At 38.8% G+C, this 25,220-nt stretch overlaps 1 protein-coding gene across 2 annotated transcripts; it reads left to right on the forward strand.

Annotated features, from left to right (window-relative positions):
- The first annotated feature begins 4,027 nt into the window (after nt 1–4,027).
- On the forward strand, nt 4,028–24,694 carry LOC132672361 (guanylate-binding protein 6-like). Of its 2 annotated transcripts, XM_060624321.2 has the most exons (11): nt 4,029–4,184; nt 12,036–12,252; nt 13,480–13,607; nt 16,112–16,221; nt 16,423–16,619; nt 18,474–18,719; nt 19,608–19,888; nt 20,595–20,807; nt 22,798–22,900; nt 23,219–23,412; nt 24,410–24,694. In XM_060624321.2, exons 2-11 carry the CDS (start codon nt 12,063–12,065, stop codon nt 24,635–24,637), a joined length of 1,890 nt encoding a protein of 629 aa, XP_060480304.2. In that variant the 5' UTR covers nt 4,029–4,184; nt 12,036–12,062; the 3' UTR covers nt 24,638–24,694. The 2 variants fall into 2 exon arrangements, with proteins under 2 accessions (XP_078307833.1, XP_060480304.2); XM_078451707.1 differs by lacking the exon at nt 18,474–18,719 and having other exon boundaries at nt 4,028–4,184.
- Nucleotides 24,695–25,220: the final 526 nt, after the last annotated feature.

The raw sequence follows: 25,220 nt of genomic DNA on the forward strand, positions 1-25,220 counted from the left end.
TCAAAAAACTCCCAACAAACAAAAGTCCAGGACCAAGTGGCTTCACAGGTGAAATCTACCAAACACTGAAAGAAGAGTTAATAGCAATTCTTCCCAAACTATTCCAAAAAATAGAAGAGGAAGGAAAACTTTCACATTCATTCCATGTGGCCAGCATTACCCTGATACCAAATCCAGATAAAGACACCACAAAAAAAGAGAACTACAGGTCAATATCTCTGATGAAGATAGATGCAAAAATCCTGAATAAAATATTATCAAACCACAGCCTATAATACCTTAAAAAAAATCATTCATCACGATCAAGTGGGATTTGTTCCTGGGTTTCAAGGATGGTTGAATATTTGCAAATCAATCAATGTGATACATCATATCAATAAGAGAAAGGATAAGAATCATATAATCATTTCAGTAGATGCAGAAAAAGTGTTTGATAGAGTACATCTGTTCATGATAAAACTCTCAACAAAGTAGGTTTAGAGGGAGCATACCTCAACATAATAAGGGCCTTGTATGAAAAATCCACAGCTACCATCACACTCCATGGTAAAACTTGAGAGATTTCTTCCCAAAGTCAGGAACAAGACAAGGATGTTGACTTCTTACTTAACACAGTACTGGAAGTCCTAGCCACAGCAATCAGACAAGAGAAAGAAATAAAAGGCATCCAGACTGCTAAGGAAGAAGTAAAGCTTTAACTTTTTACAGATGATATGATATTATATATAGAAAACCCAAAAGACTTCACCCAAAAACTACTACAACTGATAAATAAATTCAGTCATATCACAGGATATGAAATAAATCTGTAATCTGTTGCATTTCTATAGACTTATAATGAAGCAGCAAAGGGGCGCCTGGGTGGCTCAGTCGGTTAAGCAGCCGACTTCGGCTCAGGTCATGATTTCACGGTCCGTGAGTTCGAGCCCCGCATCGGGCTCTGTGCTGACAGCTCAGAGCCTGGAGCCTGTTTCAGATTCTGTGTCTCCTTCTCTCTGACCCTCCCCCGTTCATGCTCTGTCTCTGTCTGTCTCAGAAATAAATAAACGTTAAAAAAAAAAATTAAAAAAAAAATAATGAAGCAGCAAAAAGAAAAATTAAAAAAAAAAAAAAACCAATCCCACTTACAATTGCACCAAAAAGAATAAAATACCTAGGAATACACTTAACGAAGGAGGTGAAAGATCTGTGCTCTGAAAACTATAAAACATAGATGAAAGAAATTGAAGACCAAAAAAAAAATGGGAAAAAATTCCATGCTTATGGATTGGAAAACAAATTGTTGTTAAAATGTCATACCACCCAAAGCAATCTACATATTTAATGCAATCTCTATCAAAATACCAACAGCATTTTTCACAGTCCTAGAACAAACGATCCTAAAATTTTTATGGAACCACAAAAGACCCTGAATAGCCAAGGCAACCTTGAAAAAAAAACAAAACTGGAGGTATCACAATTCTAGATTTCAAGTTATATTTCAAAACTGTAGTAATCAAAACAGTATGGTACTGGCACAAAAAAGGAAGACACTTACATCAATAGAACAGAATAGAGAGCCCAGAAATAAACCCACTATTATATGGTCAATTGATCTTCAACAGAGGTAAGAAAATGCAATGGGAAAAAGGCAGTCCCTTCAACAAATGGTGCTGGGAAAACTGGACAGCAACATGCAAAAGAATGAAACTGGACTACTTTCTTATACCATACACAAAAATAAACTCAAAATGGATTTAAGGACCTAAATGTGAGACCTGAAAGCATAAAAATCCTAGAAGAGAGCACAGTCAGTAATATCTCTGACATTGGCTGTATCAGTTTCTATATGTCTCTCCTAATGCAAGGGAAACAAAAGCAAAAAGACAGTATTGGGAGTATATCAAAATAAAAAGCTTCTGCACAAAAAAAGAAACAAAAAACATAACTAAAAGACAACTACTGAATGGGAGAAAATATTGCAAATACTCTAAAGAGTATCCAAAATATATAACTTATACAACTCAACACCCCAAAAACATAATCCAATTAAAAAATAGGCAGATGACATGGCCAGACATTTCTCCAAAGAAGATACACAGATGGCCAATAGACACATGGAAAGATGCTCAACATCACTCATCATCAGGGAAATGCAAATCAAACCACATGAGTTATCACCTCACACCTGTCAGAATAGCTAAAAAAAAAAAAAAAAAAAAAAAAAAAAAAGAAGCAACTATCAGCAAGGACATGGAGAAAAAGGAACCCTCGTGCACTGTTGGTGGGAATGCAAACTGGTGCGTCCACTCTGGAAAAAAGTATGGACATTCCTTAAAAAGTTAAAACTAGAGGGGTGCCTGGGTGGCTCAGTTGGTTAAATGTCCAACTTTGCCTCAGGTCATGATCTCACAGTTTGTGAGTTTGAATCCCACCTCGGGCTCTGCACTGACAGCTTGGAGTCTGGAGCCTGCTTTGGATTCTGTGTCTCCCTCTCTCTCTGCTCCTTCCCCACTCATGCTCTGTCTTCTCTCTCAAAAATAAACATTAAAAAAATTTTGAAAAAGGGGTGCCTGGGTGGTTCACTTGAGTGTCTAACTTCAGCTCAGGTCATGATCTCATGGTTTGTGAGTTCGAGCTCTGTGTCCAGCTCTGTGCTGACAGCTCAGAGCCTGGAGCCTGCTTCAGATTCTGTGTCTCCCTCTCTCTCTCTGCCCCTTCCCCGTTTGCACTCTGTCTCTCTCTCAAAAATAAACACTACAAAAACTTAAAAAAATTTTTTTAAAAGGTAAAAACTAGAATTACCATATGATCCAATAATTACACTAGTGGGTATTTACCCAAAGAATACGAGAATACTAATTCAAAAGGATACACGCACCCCTATGTTTATTGCAGTATTATTTGCAGTAGCCATACTATGGAAGCATCCCAAGTGTCCATGGATAGATGAATGGATAAAGAAGATGTGATATATATATAATGGAATATTCTTTGGCCATTAAAAATGAAACCTTGCCATTTTCTTTTTTTTTTTTTTAATTTTTTTTTTAACGTTTATTTATTTTGGAGACAGAGAGAGACAGAGCATGAACGGGGGAGGGTCACAGAGAGAGGGAGACACAGAATCTGAAACAGGCTCCAGGCTCTGAGCTGTCAGCACAGAGCCCGTCGCGGGGCTTGAACTCACGGACCGCGAGATCATGACCTGAGCCGAAGTCGGTCGCTCAACCGACTGAGCCACCCAGGCACCCCGAAACCTTGCCATTTTCAGCAACATGTAAGCACCTAGAGGTTATAATGCTAAGTGAAATAAGCCAGAAAATGACAAATACCACATGATTTCACTCATATGTGGAATTTAAGAAAGAAAAGGAACAAAAAAAGAAAAAAAGAGACAAACCAAAAAACAGACTCTTAACTATAGAGACCGAACTGATGGTTACCAGAGGGGAGGTGGGTGGGGATTGTGTAAAATAGGTGATGGGGATAAAGAATACACTTATTGGGACGACCACTGAGTAACATATGGAACTGACGAATCACTACATCAAAACTAACATAACACTGTATGTTTACTACACTGGAACTAAAATTTTAAAAAATAAGTAAAATTAAAAATATATTAGTCAAGAAAATAAAAGAAGTTCTAAAAGGTTTGTTCATTTTGCATGGACACTATATCTTGGGGAACATATTTAAAATGTTAAAAGCTCTCCACTAACAAAAGAACCCAGGAATTCCCACTAAGAGAAAAACAGGTGAAATATTCTTGTTTTATACAGCTTTGCTGACATTTGTGTCATGAATTTTCTGTTTTTCCTGTGTGCTAAGGAAACTTAAGCCAAAAGAGAGAGACATATGGAGAACAGAGGCCAGGAAAACACTCCAAGATGGGGAAGACAAAAGGAAGTTGATGGAGTGTGTTTACTAAAAAGCCTGACTGTTGAGTAACTGTGGGGTTTTCCCGAACCCCATCACATCATGCACCAAACATCCATATTCACGCCCGAGGCTACTAATTCAGGGTGCCTGAATCGCTTTTACTTTCAATTTCAGTTTTAACACATGATTAAAACAGTAGCAATGTCTAACTTCCTCAGTTTTTTCAAGCTTTTATAAAGGAGGGACAGAAAGGTGAAGGATCAAGTGAGCAAGCAACGAGCAGCTGAGAACTCTTCTTGGACCGTAGTGCTGAAGAGCAGGTATGCACATCTTCTTTCACATGCAACGTTGTCTTGAACTCAGGATCTGATTTCTGGTTCAAAGTGATAAGGGAGGAATGAGCAGGAAGGGCAGGTTGCCTTTTGTCTGGCCCATAGGGGTCTGTGGCTGGCTTTAGGGTTGGGGTAGCTTAGCTTCTCCGTTTGAAACAGTAGCAGCTGCAAAGTGACAGCCAGGCACACCGTGTCTCCCTGGATGTGCTGCTTCCAGAACAATGTCAGCCAGGGCAGCTGCAAGTAGAGTGGGCCAAGCCCCCATGGGAGCCTCCCTAGTTTACTTTTATCAGGCTCTGTAACAGGCATTAGAATCCATAGGACAAGACAGTGCCCATCAAGGAGCTTCTAGGCAACGATAATCTAAAAGAGATAGTTTCTCTTTAATCTTTCTATTAGTCATACGTAAAAAAGCTTGAGATTGAGAGTTCTGTTTAGTCTCCATGTAGAAATAAATTCAGTTCCTACATCACTGGTCTTTATTAGTTAAAAATAACTATCCTGTCAAGTCTGTCTGTCTCTGTTGCCCTCTGATGTTTGTTGGCTTATTTTTCACAGGAACATCAGAGTCACCTGTACCGTTTGGTAAATGTGTAGAATCTGGGTGTAATGGTATTTTTTTAATGATTTATTTTGAGGGGCAGGTGGGGTGGGGGGAGAAGGGTAGAGAGAAAGGGAGACTGAGAATCTCAAGCAGGCTCTGTGCTGTCAGCGCAGAGCCTGATTTGGGGCTCCAATCCATGAATTGTGAGATCATGACCTGAGCCGAAATCAAGAGTCAGATGCTTAACCAATTGAGCCACTCAGGTTCCCCTAGAATCTGGGTTTAACAATTTCTTCAGATGATTCTTCATGTACATCGAATTTTGAAAACCAGTCCTGAACAGGATCCAATGGCTGTTCATTTGAAATTACAAGTTCTGTGGCTCATTCACAGCCAAGAACCCACAAACCTGTTTTCATAATGTTGTTCAATAGTTCCCATCACATCTTCCTCAGCTTCCTCTAATCTTCACTCGAAAGAGGGGACTGTAAGTTTCAGTCGTTAGAATGGAGCTATTTGAGGCGGGCATTTTACTTCCACATTCTCTGCTCCCCACACTGAAGAAGCAGACAAAAGGAAGTGGTACAGGGCAGCCTGTTTGAACTTGCTTACTGTTTTGATCCGACAAAAAATTTATATGGTGGCCTTGTTTCTTAGTAATCTATAGTTTACAGAGCATGTCGAAATGCATAGCCCAATGGACCAAATTGCTCAATGCAATTGTTATAATCTCCATTTATTCAGCAAATGTACACTGAAGTCCTATTTTGTGCTGCATGCTATGCTAAGATAAAGGCTTATGGCATCTAGTTTAATTATCAAAATATCCTCTAGGTTGGACCTATAATTGTATTCCCATTACCCCTATAATTGTCTTTAAAAACTTAGGTATAGCTAGGTGAGGCTCCTTGTTTAAGGGCCCATAAGTAGTATATGACAGAGTTGGTGTTAGATGCATTTTGAATATGTGACATATTAATATAAAACTGAATATTTGAGACATTTGAATATTCATCATAGCATGCTTACACATTCTGATTATGAAAAATATCTAGATATTATCAACTGAGAAAAGGAGGTAAAATTGAAAGAGAACAAAGGCCTTTATTTGCAGTCTCAGAATTGCAATTTAGGGAGCATAGTTTCTTTTTTTTTTTTTTAATATAATTTATTGTCAAGTTAGCTAACATTGAGTGTGTATTTGGTTTTGGAAGTAGATTCCCGTGATTCATTGCTTACATACAACACCCAGTGCTCACCCCAACAGGTGTCCTCCTTAATACGTATCACCCATTTTCCCCTCTCTCCTGCCCTACACCCCCCCCATCAATCCTCAGTTTGTTCTCTGTATTTAAGAGTCTCTTATGGTTTGTTTCTCTCTCTGTTTGTAACTACTTTTCCCGTTCCCCTCCCCCATGGTCTTCTGTTAAGTTTCTCAAGTTCCACATATGAGTGAAAATTATGATATCTCTTTCTCTGACTGACTTATTTCACTTAGCATAATACCCTCCAGTTCCATCCATGTTGCTGCAAATGGCAGGATTTCATTCTTTCTCATTGCCAAGTAGTATTCCATTGTATATATAAACCACATCTTCTTTATCCATTCATCAGTTGATGGACATTTAGACTCTTTCCATGATTTGGCTATTGTTGAAAGCACTGCTATAAACATTGGGGTACATGCGCCCCTATGAATCAATACTCCTATATCCTTTGGATAAATTCCTAGTAGTGCTATTGCTGGGTCGTAGGGTAGTTCTATTTTTAATTTTTTGAGGAACCTCCGCACTGTTTTCCAGAACAGCTGTACCAGTTTGCATTCCCAACAACAGTGCAAGAGGGTTCCCATTTCTCCACATCCTCACCAGCATCTGTTGTTTCCTGAGTTGTTAATTTTAGCCATTCTGACAGGTGTGAGGTGGTATCTCAATGTGGTTTTGATTTGTATTTCCCTGATGATGAGTGATGTTGAGCATCTTTTCATGTGTCTGTTAGCCATCTGGATGTCTTTGGAAAAGTGTCTGTTCATGTCTTCTGCCCATTTCTTCACTGGATTATTTGTTTTTCCAGTGTTGAGTTTGGTAAGTTCTTTATAGATTTTGGATACTAACCCTTTATCCAACATGTCATTTGCAACTATCTTCTCCCCTTCCGTTGGTTGCCTCTTAGTTTTGTTGATTGTTTCCTTTGTAGCACAGAAGCTTTTTATCTTGATGAGGTCCCAATAGTTCATTTTTGGGGAGCACAGATTCTAAACTGACCAGAAAGGTGTCCTGCTCATGTGGGAAAAGCAAGGGGTTTTTACAGGAAAGGAGGAAGGGGTAATTATACGATTTAGATAAAGAAGAGAAGAGGGAAAAAAAAAAACCCTAATTTGATGCTGACTGGTTAAGCTGCTTCTGATTACTATCTTGTTCATAAGGTTATTGGTGCTATCACATAAAACTGTCCCTGGTATGTATTAACTTTACTATCCTCATATGATCTAAATGCCAGTTGCTCTATTGAAATTTTATGAGCAATTGCTTGAAAACTATTGCCACTCTGGCCCAATTAGAGAGTTCATTATTTGGAAAAGAAAATGGAGCTTCAAAATGGAGCCTCTTATGTCCAGACATTTTATACAATTCTACAATGTCATTAAAAAAAATTGACTATAATGCAATCAAAAATATGCCAGGAGATTAAATTGTACTTTTAATATTTAATTTTTTATATTAAACTTTACCTTGAAAAACAATTACAAGAGAATCCCATATATCTTTCACCTAGATTTATCCACTGGTGACATTTTGCTAGATTTGCTTTATCTCTCATATACATATATGTCTCCCTATATAATATAAAATTACATTTACATTTTTATTTTTATGCTTATTCATAGGAGTAATTTGCAGAAAACCTGACCCTCTCAGCTAAGGACTTCGGCCTGTATCTCTTAAGATTCAGGACATTCTCCTGCCTTCCCTTATTGAAAGGGAGGCTACACTCTCTAGACTGACCTCATTCCACTCCCAACACTTGTCAATCTGTAGACAAAAGATGAGCACATGGGTCACACGAAAGCATTGGAGAGCACATTTTGTTATGTGATGATGATGAGAAAGCTACCATAGGTTACAGATAAAGGACTTTACAGGATAATCAATGTCTTTGAGGAAGAATATTCTGTCCAGTAAGTGGCTGCAGTAGCATGGACAGAAAAATAGACTGTCCAGTGTTGCTTTTTAAAAACTTTAAAATTGTGATACAAACACATTTAACATAAAATTTCCCAATTTTACCATTTTAAGAGTATTGTTCAGTGACAATAAATACATTCTCATTGTTGTGCAACTGTTACCACTACCCATTTCCAGATATTTTTATCACCTCAAATGGAAACTCAGTACCCTTTAAGCAGTAACTCCCCATACCCTCTCCCTTAGGCTCATGGTAAACACTATTCTACTTTCTGTCTTTATGCATTTGACTATTTTAGGTACCTCTTGTTAGTGGGATCATATAGTACTTGTCCTTTGTGTCTGGCTTATTTCACCTAGAATAACGTCTTCAAGGTTCATCAGTGTTGCTACATGTATCAGAATTTCATTCTTTTTACAGCTGAAAAATATTCCATTGTATGTATATGCCACATTTTGTTCATCCATCCATCCCTTGATGGACATTTTCACCTTTTGGTTATTGTGAATACTGCTGCTATGAACATTGGTGTACAAATATCTGCTTAAGTCCCTGCTTTTAATACCTTTGTCCATACACTCTGAAGTGGAATTGCCAGTTCAGATGGTAATTCTATGTTCAACTTTTAGGGGAACCACCAAAGGGTTTTCCACAGTGGTTGTAACCATTTTACATTCCTACCAGGAATGCACAAGTGTTCCAATTTCTCTGTATCCTGGCCAGCACTTGTTGTTTGATGGGTTTTTGGTTGTTTGTTTGTTTTTGTTCTCATTTTGTTAAATAACAGCCACCTTAATGGGTGTGAAATTGTCCTTTATTGTGGTATGATTTGCATTCCCATGATTAGTGATGTTGAGATCTTTTCATGTATCTATTGGCTATTTGTATATCTTCTCTGCAGAAATGTCTGAGTCCTTTGCCCATTTTTGAACTGCATTATTTTTGTTGTTATTATTGAGTTGTAAGAGTTCCTACAGATTCTGGATATTAATCCTTTATCAGATATGTGACATGTGGTTATTCTCTCTTACTCTGTGGTTGCCTTGTTACTCTGTTGATGGCGTCCTTTGATGCACAAAAGTTATTAATTTTGATAAAGTCCTATTTACCATGTTTTCATATTTTGATCATCCCTTTGGTGTCATATCCAAAAAATCATTGTCAAATCCAGTGTCATGAAGGTTTTCTCCTGTGTTTTCTTCTAAGAGTTTTTATAATCTTAGCTCTTATGTTTAAGTCTTTGATATATTTTGAGTTAAATTTTATATTTGGTGTTAAAGAAATGATCCAACTTCATTCTTTTGTGTGTGAATATCACATTTACCCAGCACCATTTGTTGAAAAGACTGTGCTTTCCCCACTGGATGATCTCAGCATGCTTGTCAAAAATCATTTGACCATATATGGGAGAGTTTACTTCTGGTCTCTTTGTTCTATTCTATTGGTCTGTGTGTCTATCTTTATGCCACTGTGACTGGACCAATTTTGTTTACATCTCATTTTCCTGATTTACCTTAGTTCTTTGTGGTTTCCTTTAGCCTTTTGAGCATATTTAAGAAAATTACTTTAGTCTTTGCCTAGAACACATGCAATGCTTGTGTTTCTTCAGGGATGTTTTCTGCCACATTTATTTAAATCACTTTCTTCGAATGGGCCATATTTTCCTGTTTCTCCATATGCCTTGTGATTTTTGTTGTTGCTGTTGAAAACTGGTCATTTCTAGAAGAAGCTACCTTCTCCATTTTTTGCATATTGGTTTTGTGCCAAGGAAATCTTTTGCTAATTAGCGGGGTCTTGGTCTTGAGCCTTAGGAATAACCTAGGGAGAAATCTTAAAGTCTTTTTAGGTCTTTTCTGAGCGTGCATCTTCCCTGAGCTTTAGTGTGGCTTTTTTCAATTTTCTCAGATACATGCTGCTTTTAAATGTCTCAATTTCCCTCAGAATCTCCCCTTGGGGCCTTTTATGGTCTATTGTTTGTCTCCACTCTGAAAAGGAAACAATTCTACTTCTCCTCTCAACACTCTATTCTCACTACTTCACTTCTGGTCACCACATGTATGGGCAATTTTCCACACCAAGCAACTGTGATACAAACTGAGGTCAGTGCATGCACTACAGGTTAAGGTCTCAAGACTGGCCCTACTTCAGATGACAATCGCAAGTCCAGGGTGTAACATGTGCTCTGACTGGCTATGTTTGCCATCCCTACCCCAGGCTCAATAATTTGGTAAAATAGCTTATAGAGCCCAGGAAAAAGAGTTTACTCAATAGTTTACTGGTTTAGAAAGAGAGAGAGAGAGAGAGAGAGAGAGAGAGAGAGAGAGAGAGAGAGAAAGGAAGGAAGGAAGGAAGGAAGGAAGGAAGGAAGGAAGGAAGGAAAAATGAAAGAAAAGAAAAAAAGACGGAAGGAAGAAAGGAAGGAAAGAAGGAAAAAGAAAAAAGATACAACCCAGGAAGAACAAGACAAAAAAGCTGCATAGGGCAAGGTATCAAGGGTGTGAAACATCCATGCTCCCTCTGGGAACACCACTCTCTGAGCATCTGCACATGTTCACCAACCTAGAAGCCCTTAAACACCTTCAGCTAGGGTTTTTTAATGGAGTCTTCACTAAATAGCCACAATTGATTAAATCATCAGCCTCCCGTGATTAGCTCAACCTTCAGGCCTCCTTTCCCCTCCCCTGGGAGGTGAGGCTGAAATTTCTAACTTTCTAGTCACATGCTTTGTTACCCGAGCAACCAGCCTTTGTGGTTTTCCAGGGTATCTCCAAAGTTACCTCATTAACATAACCTTGGGTGTGGTTGAAAGGTGCTTGTTATGTATGACAAAAGACAACTTCTTTCACCTTCTTTACTCTGGGACTATTTTAGGAACCAAAGACAAAAGACCAAATATTATAACAAAAGGTACTTCATCACTTGGGAAATTAAAAGTGTTTTGGAAGTTGTGTGTCAAGAGCAGGGACAAAGACCAAATATATACTTCTTATTATACATCGCAATATCACACACTCATAATATCTTGCCAGAGGGGTCCGCAGGTGAATCTCCAGCAGCTTTCCCTAGCAATGCCCATTGCTTCTCCTTGCCAGAGATCCCAATTAGGTGAAACAAAGACCAGTCCTTCAGGCAGCTTGGAACAGATTAGAACATTATAAACTCAGTGTGTTCTGTTCCATCCAGTCTAAAGGAGGGAGATATGAACTGAACTGTTGCCTAAGATGGTCTGTTTTATGTCTTCACGGGTGATCTCTTGCCCCAGGCAACTGCAGATCCATCTCTCTGCAGCTTTCGTGAGCAATGCCCATGAAATCAATGCCAATGCTTCTTTCCATCTGACATCCAAGTTATACCACTACATCCCCATCCTCTGCCCCTGCCTGAGATCCATGTGAGATGAACCAGAGACCTGAGGAGGTAGCCCCCAGACAGATTAGAACACTGTGAACAAAGTCTGCTCTGTTCTCTCTGGGTCAAGAGAGAAAATTGGGAACTGGGTTACCACCCCTTCTAGACCAAGACTATACCACACCGGGGACAGTGTGGGCCAAGGGCAAGCAAAAACACCACAGAATTTCCTACCATTTTTAATGTGGCATTTTCTTGATTGGGTGTTTGCTTGGTTGCTTTAGGTCTTTCACTGTTTTCCCAGAACTACTATAAAGTTATTCTAGCCAATATTTTGATTATTTTTGATATCTCCTTAGGGAAATAAGAACTTAGAGCTTCCTAGCTTGCCATTTTGCTCAATTGTCTAGGCTTGATCCTGGCTGTATGACTTACTCAGCTTTTGTGAGACATATTTATCTTATTTGCAAAGTGGGCACAATAATTGCTAACTTGTAGGTTCTCGGAAGTATCAATGAGGCTGGGTATGTGTCACAGGGGTTGGTATATTGTAGGCCTTCAGTGCATAGTAACAATGGCTTGAATTCTATTATTACTATTGAAGCAAAACTTTGGAGTATACCCTATGTTTCATCACTAATGCTAATTGTAGGTTACATTTTGTCCCATAGAAAGTACAGAAGTTTCACCTACTCCTATATTGATGGATGCTTTTGGTAACTCAAAGTCAGAAAATGACTCTGAAATCTTATTTCTACTAGGAGGCTTTTCCAGGTAGGCAGGTTGCCATGGCATCTGGACCCAATATGATGGCCCCCATTTGTCTGGTAGAAAACAACAATATGCAGCTGTCAGTGAACCAGAGAGCTACACAGATTCTTGAACAGATTTCTCAACCAGTAGTGGTGGTGGCCATTGTAGGACTGTATCGTACAGGCAAATCCTACTTGATGAATCGTCTTGCAGGACAGAACAGAGGTGAGTGTTGTATTGAGTCTGGGGCAAATTGATTAACTCTAGCTATATCTCAGATCCTTATTTTTCTTCCCCGGTCACAAGAAAGGAGAAGCAAACTCCTCTCAATAAACCAAACTTCCAATTCTAATTCTCACCACTAAATTACTCTTATTATAATTACTCTTATAATAATCTGTTATTATACTGTTTTACTGCTGTTAAGGAAAATCTCTCCTGGTAATGCTCAGGATCCTACCTTCTTTTACCTGACCAAATACTGAGCTCTTATAATTGTATCTCCTTTCTCTCTTGAAACATATTTGCTTTTTTATGGGATATTCCCATCAACATATAAACATGTTTGAATATCTATTGAGGAGAGGTGGAATCAGAAAAATGTTCATGGTTAGCTCAGAAGGCTGACCTACAGCCTACCTAGTTTCAATAAGTATCAAATATGTACTGGCTGCTACATTCTTAAAGGGTTTCATGCCTGCCTGTTCATCTCACCCATAGTTAATATTGAACTGAATGACAAGCCCCAGAAAATCTTGTGAAAGTAGTTTTATGAGTAGAAATTCAAAGAAACATTTATGATCTAATACTCCCTGCATGTCCCTTCCCTCGTGAACACTGAGCATATAACCACCAAGTTCACACCGCAAAAATGTGGCTCTTTCTGTCCCTGGGTCCTGTCCCCATGCTACGTGAATGAACTTACTAAGATGCACCATAAAACTTCTCAAGAATTCTTTCTTGACTGTTGTGCTCCATGATACTGCAACATCCATCATCTTAAAAATCTTTCCTAGATTTCACACCCCATTGTAGCTACCAAACCTCCTCCCCCCACCTCTTTTTTAATCACTTTGGCAAAAAATATGATCTCAATTTCCTTTTTCCACTTTTTATTCTCCCATGTTTCTCTTTAATCCACTGCTCTCTGGCTTTGCATCTCACCATTCTTTCAAAATGCTCCTGTTATGGTTATCAATGATCTCCACTCTTTGCTGATTCATGAATGCCTCTGTCTCTGTTGTGAGCACTTGACTGGCATCATTCTCATAGTTAACATCCCCTCCTCCTTGAAACAGAATGTCACACAAAGTAGGACATTCTTGAGGAACTTGAGAAAGAGTCATCTTATATGCTGGGGCACTTACATTACAGAAAGTCTGACTTTGTGACCCTTTGGCTGTTTAGATCCTCTCCTGTCACTGTATGTTGCCTTCTGCCCTCCCCTTGCAGGTTTCCCTCTGGGCTCTACAGTGCAGTCTAAAACCAAGGGCATCTGGATGTGGTGTGTGCCTCACCCCTCCAAGCCAAACCACACCCTGGTCCTTCTGGATACTGAGGGCCTGGGTGATGTGGAAAAGGTAAGGCAGAGTGTCATACATAAATCTTTTTTATTCTGGATTTGCTCTTGACCCCTTCATGATATTTTGTAATTTAACTGCTGTGATCTATTTGCAAAATCTAGAAATTCAAGTATAGTAAATGAGGCATGCTGGTTTGTTAGAATCTCACTTCTAGGTAAGATATTATGGTATATTAGATAAAATATTTTATTTCTTGGCACTGGGTGAATTATTTGATTACATTTAAGGAATAATTATTGAATAGCTGAATGGCAGCCTCTTGGCTTAGAACTATAGATATTTGTCACCACAGTAAAGGTCCTGCTCTCAAAGCATCTTCAGTCCAGTTGAGAAGACCCCAAATATGCCGTCAGATTTAATAAAATATGATTGAGAAAGAAGCAAGTTGGAGACAGGAAAAAGTTGCACAGCAATTTTAGCAATTACTAACTAGTTTACTAACTAATTACTAATTAGTTAGCAATTACTAACTTCTGTCAGTTCCATGGGAGTTATGTGGCTGCGATGGCTCTTTTGAGTTATGACAAGGGTGCTGATAAATCACTAAAAGAGTGTTTTAGAAGCCTTTCTAATTAAAAGGAGTGGCATTTGGGAGCTGCCTTCCATCAGCACTCCCACTAGCTGGGAGAACAAGTCCTTCGATGTTATAAGGTGATCCGGGCAGCACACCATAGTTTGCACCACAGACTATTAAGCATAAGGGTGCCTTGGCAGGAAAGAGGGAGAAACATCAGTTCCCTCCCAAGAGATGAAATATTTCTTTCTTTCTTTCTTTTTAATGTTTATTTATTTTTGAGAGAGATAACACAGAGAGAGGGAGACACAGAACCTGAAGCAGGCTCCAGGCTCTGAGCTGTCAGCACAGAACCTGACCTAGTGTTGGAACTCATGAACCGTGAGATCATGCCCTGAGCCCAAGTCGGACACTGAACCTGCTGAGCCACCCAGGAGCCCCAGGAAATATTTCTGATGTATCTGCCAGATGAAATGTGTATTTGAGGTCTGGAGTTAAGAGTCAGGTTTACATTTCCTGTTGTGAACTACCCAAAGAGCATTCTAGAATTCTTTGAGATACCTCTGAATATGCTGGTTCTATAGAAGCATGTGTTTGCTCTATAACAGACATTTGTCAGATGGATTTTTGGTATTTTAGTTTTCTACCAAAGGGTGAAATGAATAATTTCTCCTTTTGTGCCTTACTTTGAGACTTACTTGGAAATGGTATCTAAATTTCTGTAGCCCTCCATTTCTGCCCAAAGTAGACTTAGAAATTCTGTGTTTATTTATTTTTTATTAGTTATTTTAATTGTGGAAAACAGTATGGAGGTTTCTCAAAAAGTTAAAAGTAGAAATACGTTTCAATAATTCTACTACCATGTATTTACCCCCCCAAAAAGATAAAAACAGTGTTTATTATAGCATTATTTACAATAGCCAAGATACAGAACGATGTAAGAACCCATTAATAGACAGAGAGATAAGGAAGATGTGATATATATACACAATGGAATATTACATAGACATAAAAGGATAAGATTGTGCCATTTGCAACAAAATGGATCGACCTAGAGAGAATAATGCTAAGTGAAATAAGGCTGAGAAAGACAAATACCATATGATTTCACTCATATATGGAAACCAAACCACACACACACACACACACACATACACACACACACACACACACACACACACACACACACACACACAAATTACCAAACAAAAAGCAGAATCAGACCTGCTGAGAACAAACTGATTCTGTGTTTCTTCGTGTCTGTATTCTACCAATTCTTGAACACTCAGCTCAAGACTTCCGGTGAGCCTTCATAATGTATACTCTTTCTCCAACTTTCATAGCTCTGCTCTTCCTTGATAAAATTCTAAATTTTCATTTAATATTGCAGCTATAGGTTCTACCACTTACATACCTTACTAAGATGTAAAGTTACTAAAACTTTTTATATTGTCATCTTTGTTACATTCATTGTTACGGCTGTTTGTCACCACTTTGAAATAGTCATCTTGAAAGTAACCGTTGCCATTTTCAAGTTTGCTTTTAAATATAATAACAATGGGAAACATTCAGTAGCTCCCGATAAACATTTGTTGAATTTAACCGAATATAATTTGAATCCCCAGTTATGGCAATTATGGTGTATTTTATATAGCTATATATAAAATGAATAAATGAATTGAATACTTAATTGCATACCAGGTAACGTGCTAGTTTTTCTATATATGTTCCTTTATTTTCTCCAATTGAGGGAAAAGAAAGCTCTGTGAAGATTAGAATCTTTGTATATATGAAAAAGGTCACAATCACAAGGAATGTCTCTATAATTGTCAAAGTTGATATCTGTATTTATGTCTGTTTTCAAAGTTATTTCTTTGCATGACAAGTATGTTAGCTGAAATAATAAATGAGAGACTGACAAAATAAGTGTCTGAATGAATTTCTAATGAGCAAAGTCCTAAAACTCTTGCTCGAATGTGCTTTGCAGGGTGACCCTAAGAATGATTCCTGGATCTTTGCCCTGGCTGTGCTTCTGTGCAGCACTTTTGTCTACAACAGCTTGGGCACCATCAATCACCAGGCCCTGGAGCAGCTGCAGTATCCTTTAATGAAACAAAGCGCCATGTTTCATTAGGTTTATGGGAAAGGAGATCAAGTTAGTTTCTCCTTCCCTGCCACTTCGTTGCCTCTGGTGAACCCGAGGGGACCCAGGGCAAAAGGAAGTGTTCATAATAATTTTTTGTTAGAGAAATGTGGGAATTTGGGGTACGAACTTCTTCTTCCTTAACTGAGCCCTAGTTATGTGACAGAGCTTACAGAACTAATCAGGACAAAGTCCTCTCCAAAAGAGGATGGAACAGAAGATTCCACAGAGTTTGTGAGTTTCTTTCCAGACTTCATCTGGACTGTGCGGGATTTCACCCTGGAGCTGAAGTTAAATGATGATCCTATCACAGAAGATGAGTACCTGGAGAATGCCTTGAAGCTGATTCCAGGTATCAGAGCATGGCCTGGGTAGTGGGTAGTCCAACAGAGGGTGGGAGTTCTTAAACACAGACCATTATCTTTGGGGTTGCACTTGTGTTCAAGACCAGAATGGAGTCTATAGAAATGGTGACTTGAAGATGGGTCGAAAAGCTCCAGGGACTGGAGTTTAAGTTCACTTAAGAAAAGCAGAGCCTAGGCTAGGGTGAGATTATTCAACACTGATTTGTTCTTTAATCAATTGCTAATTTAGCTACCAGATTACAACGGGTGCTTAAACTTTCCAAAGACCAGATACATGTACCTTATTTTGGCTTCTGTTTTTCTGTGTTGAAGAATACAACTGACTAGATAGTTTCTATGTGTGAAATTACAAGGAAAATCAATGTGTCACCATATACACAACATATTTCCATAAAAAATATACTTCACACAGATATTAATCTTCTCAAAGAAAGATATAATTTTCTAATGTCTGTATGAATATATCACATATAAAAATGACTATGTGTTCTAAATAAACCTGAAGAAGTTTGTCTTTTCAGTCTATGCCTTTTCAATATTTCTGATAATTATCAGAACATTGATCTTACTTTCTATGTCATAGTTTTCTCTTAATTCCCACATATTTATCCATGATATAATTTTGAAATGATAAATTACTTGAATAGGTTACATTTATAATGATGTATATATCTCATTAAATCTTGAGAAAAATATCAATTCTGATATCCATTCTTGCTTTTGTTTTTCTTTTCTTTTTAATTTTTTTAAATGTTTATTCATTTTTGAGAGACACAGACAGAGCATGAGTGGGGGAGGGGCAGCGAGAGGTAGACACAGAATCTGAAGGAAGATCCAGGCTCTGAGCTGTCAGCACAGAGCCCGATGTAGGGCTGGAACTCACAAACCACGAGATCATGACCTGAGCCGAAGTCGGATCCCCCAACTGACTGAGCCACCCAGGCGCCCCTTTCATTTTTCTACTTATACTTTCCCAAAACATTTAATGAGAGATTGCCTAGGCAGAAGAGCCAGGCTGTTAAATCGAGTGTGGTCCTTTACCTCAAGAAGTTTGTAGAGTAGTGTTGACATCCTAAAATTGCATTTTAGTTACATGTATTCTTCAGAAGTTTTTGCTTTAAAAAAAAAAAAAGCTAACATTGTACGAATTATTTTTAGCATCAAATGAGTTTTCCTTAAATAACCAGAGTGTCCTAATATGCCCAATACTTTTGTTCCTAACATTGCTCCATTATCCCTTGTACGTGGCTCTTGGTCCCACAGCTCAATTTCTACATTAGACCAAAAAGTTCCACTTGACCTTTCATTCTTTTAATCATTCATTCAGTAAACACCTAATAAACAACTGCACTACCATTTTCAGGTCTGGAGTTACCAGCAATGGGCTTCTTTCACCTGGATCAGATGTCTCCCCAAATTTCTCTCCAGCATTATATCATTAGTGTGAGTTTGCTGTACAAGGAAGTATTGAATGTCTATGTTAAAGGTGTTGTAAGCATAGAAGACATAAACAATTCTTTGTTGTAAGCAAAGAATTGAAATCCCTGTCATAAAAACCTTCAGCTCCCTTGAGGCACCCGGGTGGCTCAGTTGGTTGAGCATCCAACTCTTGATTTCAGCTCAGATCATGATCCCAGGGTTGTGGGATTGAGCCCTGCATCAGGCTCTGTGCTGAACTGGGGCCTGCTTATTATTCTCTCTCTCTCTTCCCCTCTTCCACTTGCACGCACGTACTCTCTCTCTCTCTCTCTCTCAACCCAAAAAAACAACAAAAAAAACCCCTTTAGCTCCCTTGCATCAAGACTGTTCCCACAGTAATCTCTGTTGTTCTTATCCCTCAGGCAAGAATCCCAGAATCCAAGCATCCAATCTACCCAGAGAGTGCATCAGGCATTTCTTTCCAAAACGGAAATGTTTTGTCTTTGACCGGCCAACAAATGACACAAAACTCCTAGCCAATATTGAGAATATACCTGAGAATCAACTGGATCCTAAATTCCAGAAACAAGCAAACAATTTTTGTTCTTACATCTTCACCCAGGCAAGGACCAAGATTCTCAGAGAGGGAGTCATGATCACCGGGAATCGTGAGTCTCCTTTTCCACCATTTCTATGGGGCTTAATATATGTTGAATATATTATATAATGTGTTTTTCGGCATTTTTGTTTGATTCTTTATGGAATTCTGGATATACACACATTCACACTCTATGAAGAGATGTGTGTATCTTATCATTATCTCACTTTTGGGGCTCTATAAACCCCTCTCCAAAATTGCACACTTTGTCACTGATATCTATGGCATCCACTTATTTGAAAGAATCCTTCACTGATAAAAAAAATCAATAACTAGGTATAAAAACAGAATGTATTGGGCACCTGGGTGCCTCAGTCAACTAAATGTCTAACTCTTGATCCCAGCTCAGGTCTTGATCTCAGGGTTGTGAGTTCAAGCCCCACGTTGGGCTCCATGTGGTCATGAAGCCTAGTTAAAAACAAAACAAAAACAAAAAACAAACAGAATATACTGTATGGGTTTTTTTTTTTTCCCTCAAGGGAAGTCCTATCTGATAAGTGTTATTTGTTACTTAGAGCATCACCACAAATCAGTGAAAATCCATTGGAAGCTTCAGAATTAGGAATAAATATAATCTGACTTACCTTGCCTCATCTATCTACCTATATAATTTATTTTGTTTTTAATTTTTAATGGTAAAGTATGTTTTCCAGGTACCCTTTTAATATGTTAGATGAAGGTATATTTTTAAAATTTTTTGGCTGTGTGGCCTGGAAAACCATAAAAATTAAGAGTCAATAGGAAAACAAAGGTGAAGATAGAAGGAGGCAGGGCTCCTGTGGGGGAAGGTGGGGGGATGTGTGTGCATGTGCATGACTTCAGAAATGTAGTCTCAGAATCTGGGATCCTGTGGAGTGATAATTTGATATTTATCCCTTCAATATCCTGGCTCATTCAGGGTTGAGAACTCTGGTGGTGACCTATGTGGATACCATCAATACTGGGGCGGTGCCTTGTTTGGAGAATGCAGTGACAACTCTAGCCCAGCTTGAGAACTCAGTGGCCGTGCAGAAGGCAGCCGACCACTACAGCGAACAGATGGCCCAGCGAGTGAGGTTCCCCACAGACACGCTCCAGGAGCTGCTGGATGTGCATGCAGACTGTGAGAGGGAAGCCATTAGGGTGTTCATGGAGCGTTCCTTTAAGGATGAAAATCAGGAGTTCCAGAAGACTCTTGTGGTAATTTGTCTTAGTTTTTACTCTGTGGGTCCTTTCCCTTTGAAGAATGAAGTCTAGAAATACCTTTACTGACCCCATGGCTCATCTCTTACTCAAGGATAAAAAAAATCTGGATTCTCATGAGAAAGAGAGTTTCAAAGGACTACATTTTCTTCTTTCTTTTTTTCTCTGAAACCTGAGGTACTTCATCTAGAAATCTCTCTGATTTCTGAAGCAATTATCAGTACACATATCCTCCTGATCTGAATACTTCTATGGATTCCAAGCCTGCCCAGAAGACCCAAAAGTCATTCCTGGGCATGGATGCTTTCTGTGAACACAATCCCCTTGTCAGGAAGCAAACTTTCTCTTATCAGATCCTCATTCCAGGCCATTTTCAACTTACATTGCTCCTTGTTGTATCACTGTATCATTGAAGATAAAATCATTGAATGCTACAGCTGCAAGGAACCATAGAGATTAGGTAACACAACTCCAACATTTCAGAAGAACCATGGAGGTTAAGAAACTTTCCCATAGTCTTGCAGGGAGTATTCAAGGTTGTCAGTAAATCAAGTCTTGTGATTCCTGTTTTATTCCATGTCCTTCGCCAACAGAATGCCTTTCTCACGGACCACAGTTAGATCAATCCTTCTACCAGATTCTTTGGAATCTTATCTTTTCCATTCCTTTCTTCTGGTGACATCTCTCTACATTTCCCTTGTAGGAAATCATAAAGGATAAGAAGCAACATTTCTTGCAGCAGAATGAAGAAGCATCGGTTAAATACTGCCAGTCTATGCTTGATCAGCTTTCAAAGGCCCTAATGGAAAATATTTCCATAGGAACTTTTTCTGTTCCTGGAGGGTACAAGCTCTACAGGCAAGCAAAGGAAAGTATTGAATGGAATTATTCACAAGTTCCCAGGAAAGGAGTGAAGGTGAGGAATAAGGGGAACATGGGGAGCCTACAGAATAGAGTCACAGGGGTCTCCTGAAAATCTGAAAGGATAGCACCAGTTGTGGGTGATAAGACAGCATGGGGATATCATGACAGATTTAGCTTTTAAGGTCCACTATGTGTTACATACTCCTGAAGAGAGTGGAAATGCCCATTCCCAAGAAATGAGTATGGATTTCTGGAATCCACACGAGATAGAAATTACTCATTTCTTCATTTAACAACATGACATTGAATATGCTAAGTGCTGACAATTTACAAGGTAAAGTCAGACTCTTTGTACTTAAGTATGATCAAAAGTAAGAGAGAAAGTCAAATACACAGATAATTGCATACAAAGTTATAACCCATATGAACCTATGGAAATGGGCTACATGCAACTTAATCTTATACAGCCATAAAAAGTATGAGATCATGCCATTTGAGACAACATAGATGGACCTAAGGGATATTATGCTAGGTGAAATAAGTCAGACTGAGAAAGACAAATACCATATGATTTTGCTCATAAGTGGAATCTTAAAAAAAAAGCCCACAAATGAATAAACAAACAAAAAGCAGAATCAGGGGCGCCTGGGTGGCTCAGTCGGTTGAGCGGCCGACTTCGGCTCAGGTCATGATCTCGCGGTCCGTGAGTTCAAGCCCCGCGTCGGGCTCTGTGCTGACAGCTCAGAGCCTGGAGCCTGTTTCAGATTCTGTGTCTCCCTCTCTCTGACCCTCCCCTGTTCATGCTCTGTCTCTCTCTGTCTCAAAAATAAATAAACGTTAAAAAAAGTTAAAAAAAAAAAAAGGTGGCTAACTATTAAAAAGCAGAATCACATCTGTAAACACATACAACAAACTGATGGTTGCCAGATGGGAGGGGGATAAAGGGATAAGCAAAATGGGCAAAGGGGAGTGGGAGGTCCAGGCTTCCAGTTATGGAGTGAATCAGTCATGAGGATGAAAGGCACAGAATAAGGAGTACAGTCAATGATATTGTAGATATTGTAACAACGATGTAGCAAGGCTGAAGGTAGCTACACTTTTGGTGAACACAGCATAAGGATAAACCTGTCAAATCACTATGCTCTACACTGGGAACTAAGGTAACATTGCGTGTCAACCACACTCAAATTAAAAAAAAGAGTAATAAACAAACAAACAAATAAATAAGTGCAAATGGGCTACATAGGTTGTGGTAACAAACAATAATAATTTAAAAATAATGATAATAATAATGCAACTAATATATATTAGACTGTTATTTCTTTTTTTTAAAGCTTATTTATTTATTTTGAGAGACAGACAGACAGAGAAAAAGGAAGGGGCAGAGAGACAGAAGGAGACAGAGAGAATCCCAAGCAGGCTCTGTACCATCAGCACAGAGCCCAATGTTGAGCTCAAACCCACAAACCATTAAATCATGACTTGAGCCAAAGTCAGATGCTTAACTGACTGGGCCACCCAGGTGCTCCTAGACTATTATTTCTCATAGCAATCATGTAAAACTGTTTTCCTAGACTCTTTAGCTTAATCCTTCAAACAACCTAAAGAAACATCTACATTTATTGTCAATATTCTACAGATCTGAACTGAGAGGCACAGGCAGGTTAAAATAACTTGCCTAAAGTTAAAGCCAGCAAACAACAGAGGAGATCAACAGTACAAATTAGAGGCAACATTTCCCAGTGAGAAGGCAAACCTATAAAAGCAGCAGAGATTATGGATTTACAGAACTGAACATAGTTCTGACTGGCTGGAACCTAGAGTGGGTAGAAGGGAGCAGCACGGGGGGGTAGACACTGGAAGGAGACAGGAAGCAGGAGATATGGAGAGTCTCTGGTCACACTATGGAGCTTGAACACTGTAGGGAGCCACCATAGAATTTTAAGCATGAAGCAAAAATGACATGGACATACGTACTTGTTTTTGCAGCACTTATCTCTGTAGTGGAAATCTAAGTTCTTGTCTCCTTCTTGGTTCCTCAGGCAAATGAGGTCCTCCAGAATTTTCTACAATCACAGGCTTCGATAGAGAAATCCATCTGGCAGGCAGATAAAGCCCTTACCGATGGGGAGAAGGCCATAGCAGGTACGGGGCCGGGCTTGGCTCACAATGGCTTGGGTAGGTCCCTCTGTCAGGTGTGAGTGCAAAGCCTTCCTGAAACAAGGAGCTTCCTCTCCTGTGGAACAACTCTGCTAAATCTATAAACAACAAGGAGAGTTGTGTTTGTATGTCAGCCAGTAGGGCCTTTACCCTAATATTCTGAAATGTGCTCCCGATGGTGTGGACACGAGGAACGCAGAGATTTTCTGTCTTCCCTTCCAACTTTGTTTTGTCTCTGAGTTCAAGAGGGTAGAGATCAGTCTTCACCTAATTTTCTTCCCTCTTGGAACTTTTCTGGGGCAGTGGAGAGGGCCAGCAAGGAAGCAGCTGAGAAGGAACAGGAGGTGCTAAGACAGAAACTACTGGAGCAGGAACAGCAGATTGAAGCACAACAGAGGAGTCTCCAGGAGAACATAGCTCAACTGAAAGAGAAGATGGAGAGAGAGACAGAAAACATAATAAAAGAACAGAACATGATGTTGGAGCATAAGCTGAAGGTACGTCTGCCCATGGCCTTGGTGCTGCTTGATGGTCCTCCTGGTACCTCAGGAAAGGATGGGTGAAGGTTACAGTGAGCTTATGGAAGGAAGCATCATTGCCATTAATTGCTTGTGACTTATTAAAATCCTGAAACCTTTGAATTCTTCTTCTTCTCCCTCTCCCTCTCCTTCCCCTCTTCCATCTCCTCCCCTCCTCTTCCCCCTCCTTTTCTATAGAAGCCTTTGAATTCCACTCTATATATAGACTCTAGAGAGTTCAGGATGAGTATGGCCCCTCCAAACTCTACAAATAGCATTTGGGGGTTTTAAAATGATCTCATGAGGCTTGATTAAACATATATTCAACCATATGATTTAATATGAGTAGCAACTGCTTTACCAAGATCACTGACAATTATCGGAAACCCTACTGCTACCCAAAGACCCTGAGGTAGATATATACTGACATAAAACTATCAGAAATGTAAAGACTTAAAAATGCAGGGAAGTGACAGCTTCTAAAATTACTCTATTGTCTCCAAGTGTGGATAGTCTTCCCAATTTATCAAATGGCATAGGGAGGAAATCACTTATTGTCCATCAGAACATATTTATAACAGATTTCTAGAACAGCTTGTAAGTTCCCTTCATTTCTACTATTTGGGTGACCATACCAACCCAAGTGGGACTAAGAACTAGTGCAATCAGACCAAGGCCACCTATCAATTGGCATTTTTTGGCTGAAAAATGTTACATTTGTCTTTGTGTCAGGTTTAGCATCCTAGCAAAACCTTAGTGGTATGTGAATTTTAGAAAGGCTTTAAACTATGCTTCCTCTCAATGCTCAGGTCCAAGCCAGGGAGATATTCCTCATTGCAAAATTCTCCTTTCATGCTTGAGTAAGAAAGAAGAATTTTATGAGTAAAACATAGTTTGACCAAATTTTCAAATACCAAGTGCAAATCTTAAAAAAAAATGATAATTTTAAAAGTTTTCCTTCTCGCCTTTTATTTAGGTCCAAGAAGATCTGCTCAAAGAAGGATTTAGAAAGAAATCTGAAGAGATGGATGAGGAGATAAGGCAGTTGAAACGTACGATTGACACGACTAAAAATAATGAAGCTTCCTGGTTTACACAAGCCTTAGACAGATTTGGCAGTGAGATTATTTCAATATTTGCTTCTCCTGTTAGAGTTCTTGATACTGTTGTGAGAACAGTGAGCTCAATTTTTAAAAAGAATTAGCTCTCCTCTTAAAGAAATTAAAGAATGTGGCTATATACTCTGGCCTATTTTTAGTGTATATGCTTTTCACTTTTATTCAGCAAAGTTTCAAATATAAAAAGTACCCACGAGAGGATGGTGATGACTGGCCTGCATTAGACAGAATAAATGCATGTACATTTTGATATAGCTATATCATTGAGAATTAAAGCAATGGTCATTGTTGATGGAGAATTTAAAGCAATGATAATAAGGATACTCACTGGACTTAGGAAAAGAATGGAGGACACCAGATTTAGGATTTATAGATTTAGGAAATCTACATGTGCAAAATCCACTGAGGCATCATCTTAAATGGCAAAAGATTGCTAAATTAGATTAAATATCTATCTATACAAAGTGGTAGTATAAACTTAACATGTGTATACCCTGGGATACTAGATACTATGTAGTCAATAAATAAATTGATAGTGGAGCTCTATTTGTACAAACATAGAAAAATCTTGAAAATATATTGTAAAGAAGTAAGGTATGAGAGAATGCATATAATGTGTTCACCATAAAAAATGTATTATGTGTAGTCATACCTATGTACACATAGAAT

This window comes from Panthera onca, chromosome C1 (assembly GCF_046562875.1).
Source record: "Panthera onca isolate mPanOnc1 chromosome C1, mPanOnc1 haplotype 2, whole genome shotgun sequence".
In the NCBI taxonomy this organism is placed as follows: domain Eukaryota; kingdom Metazoa; phylum Chordata; class Mammalia; order Carnivora; family Felidae; genus Panthera; species Panthera onca.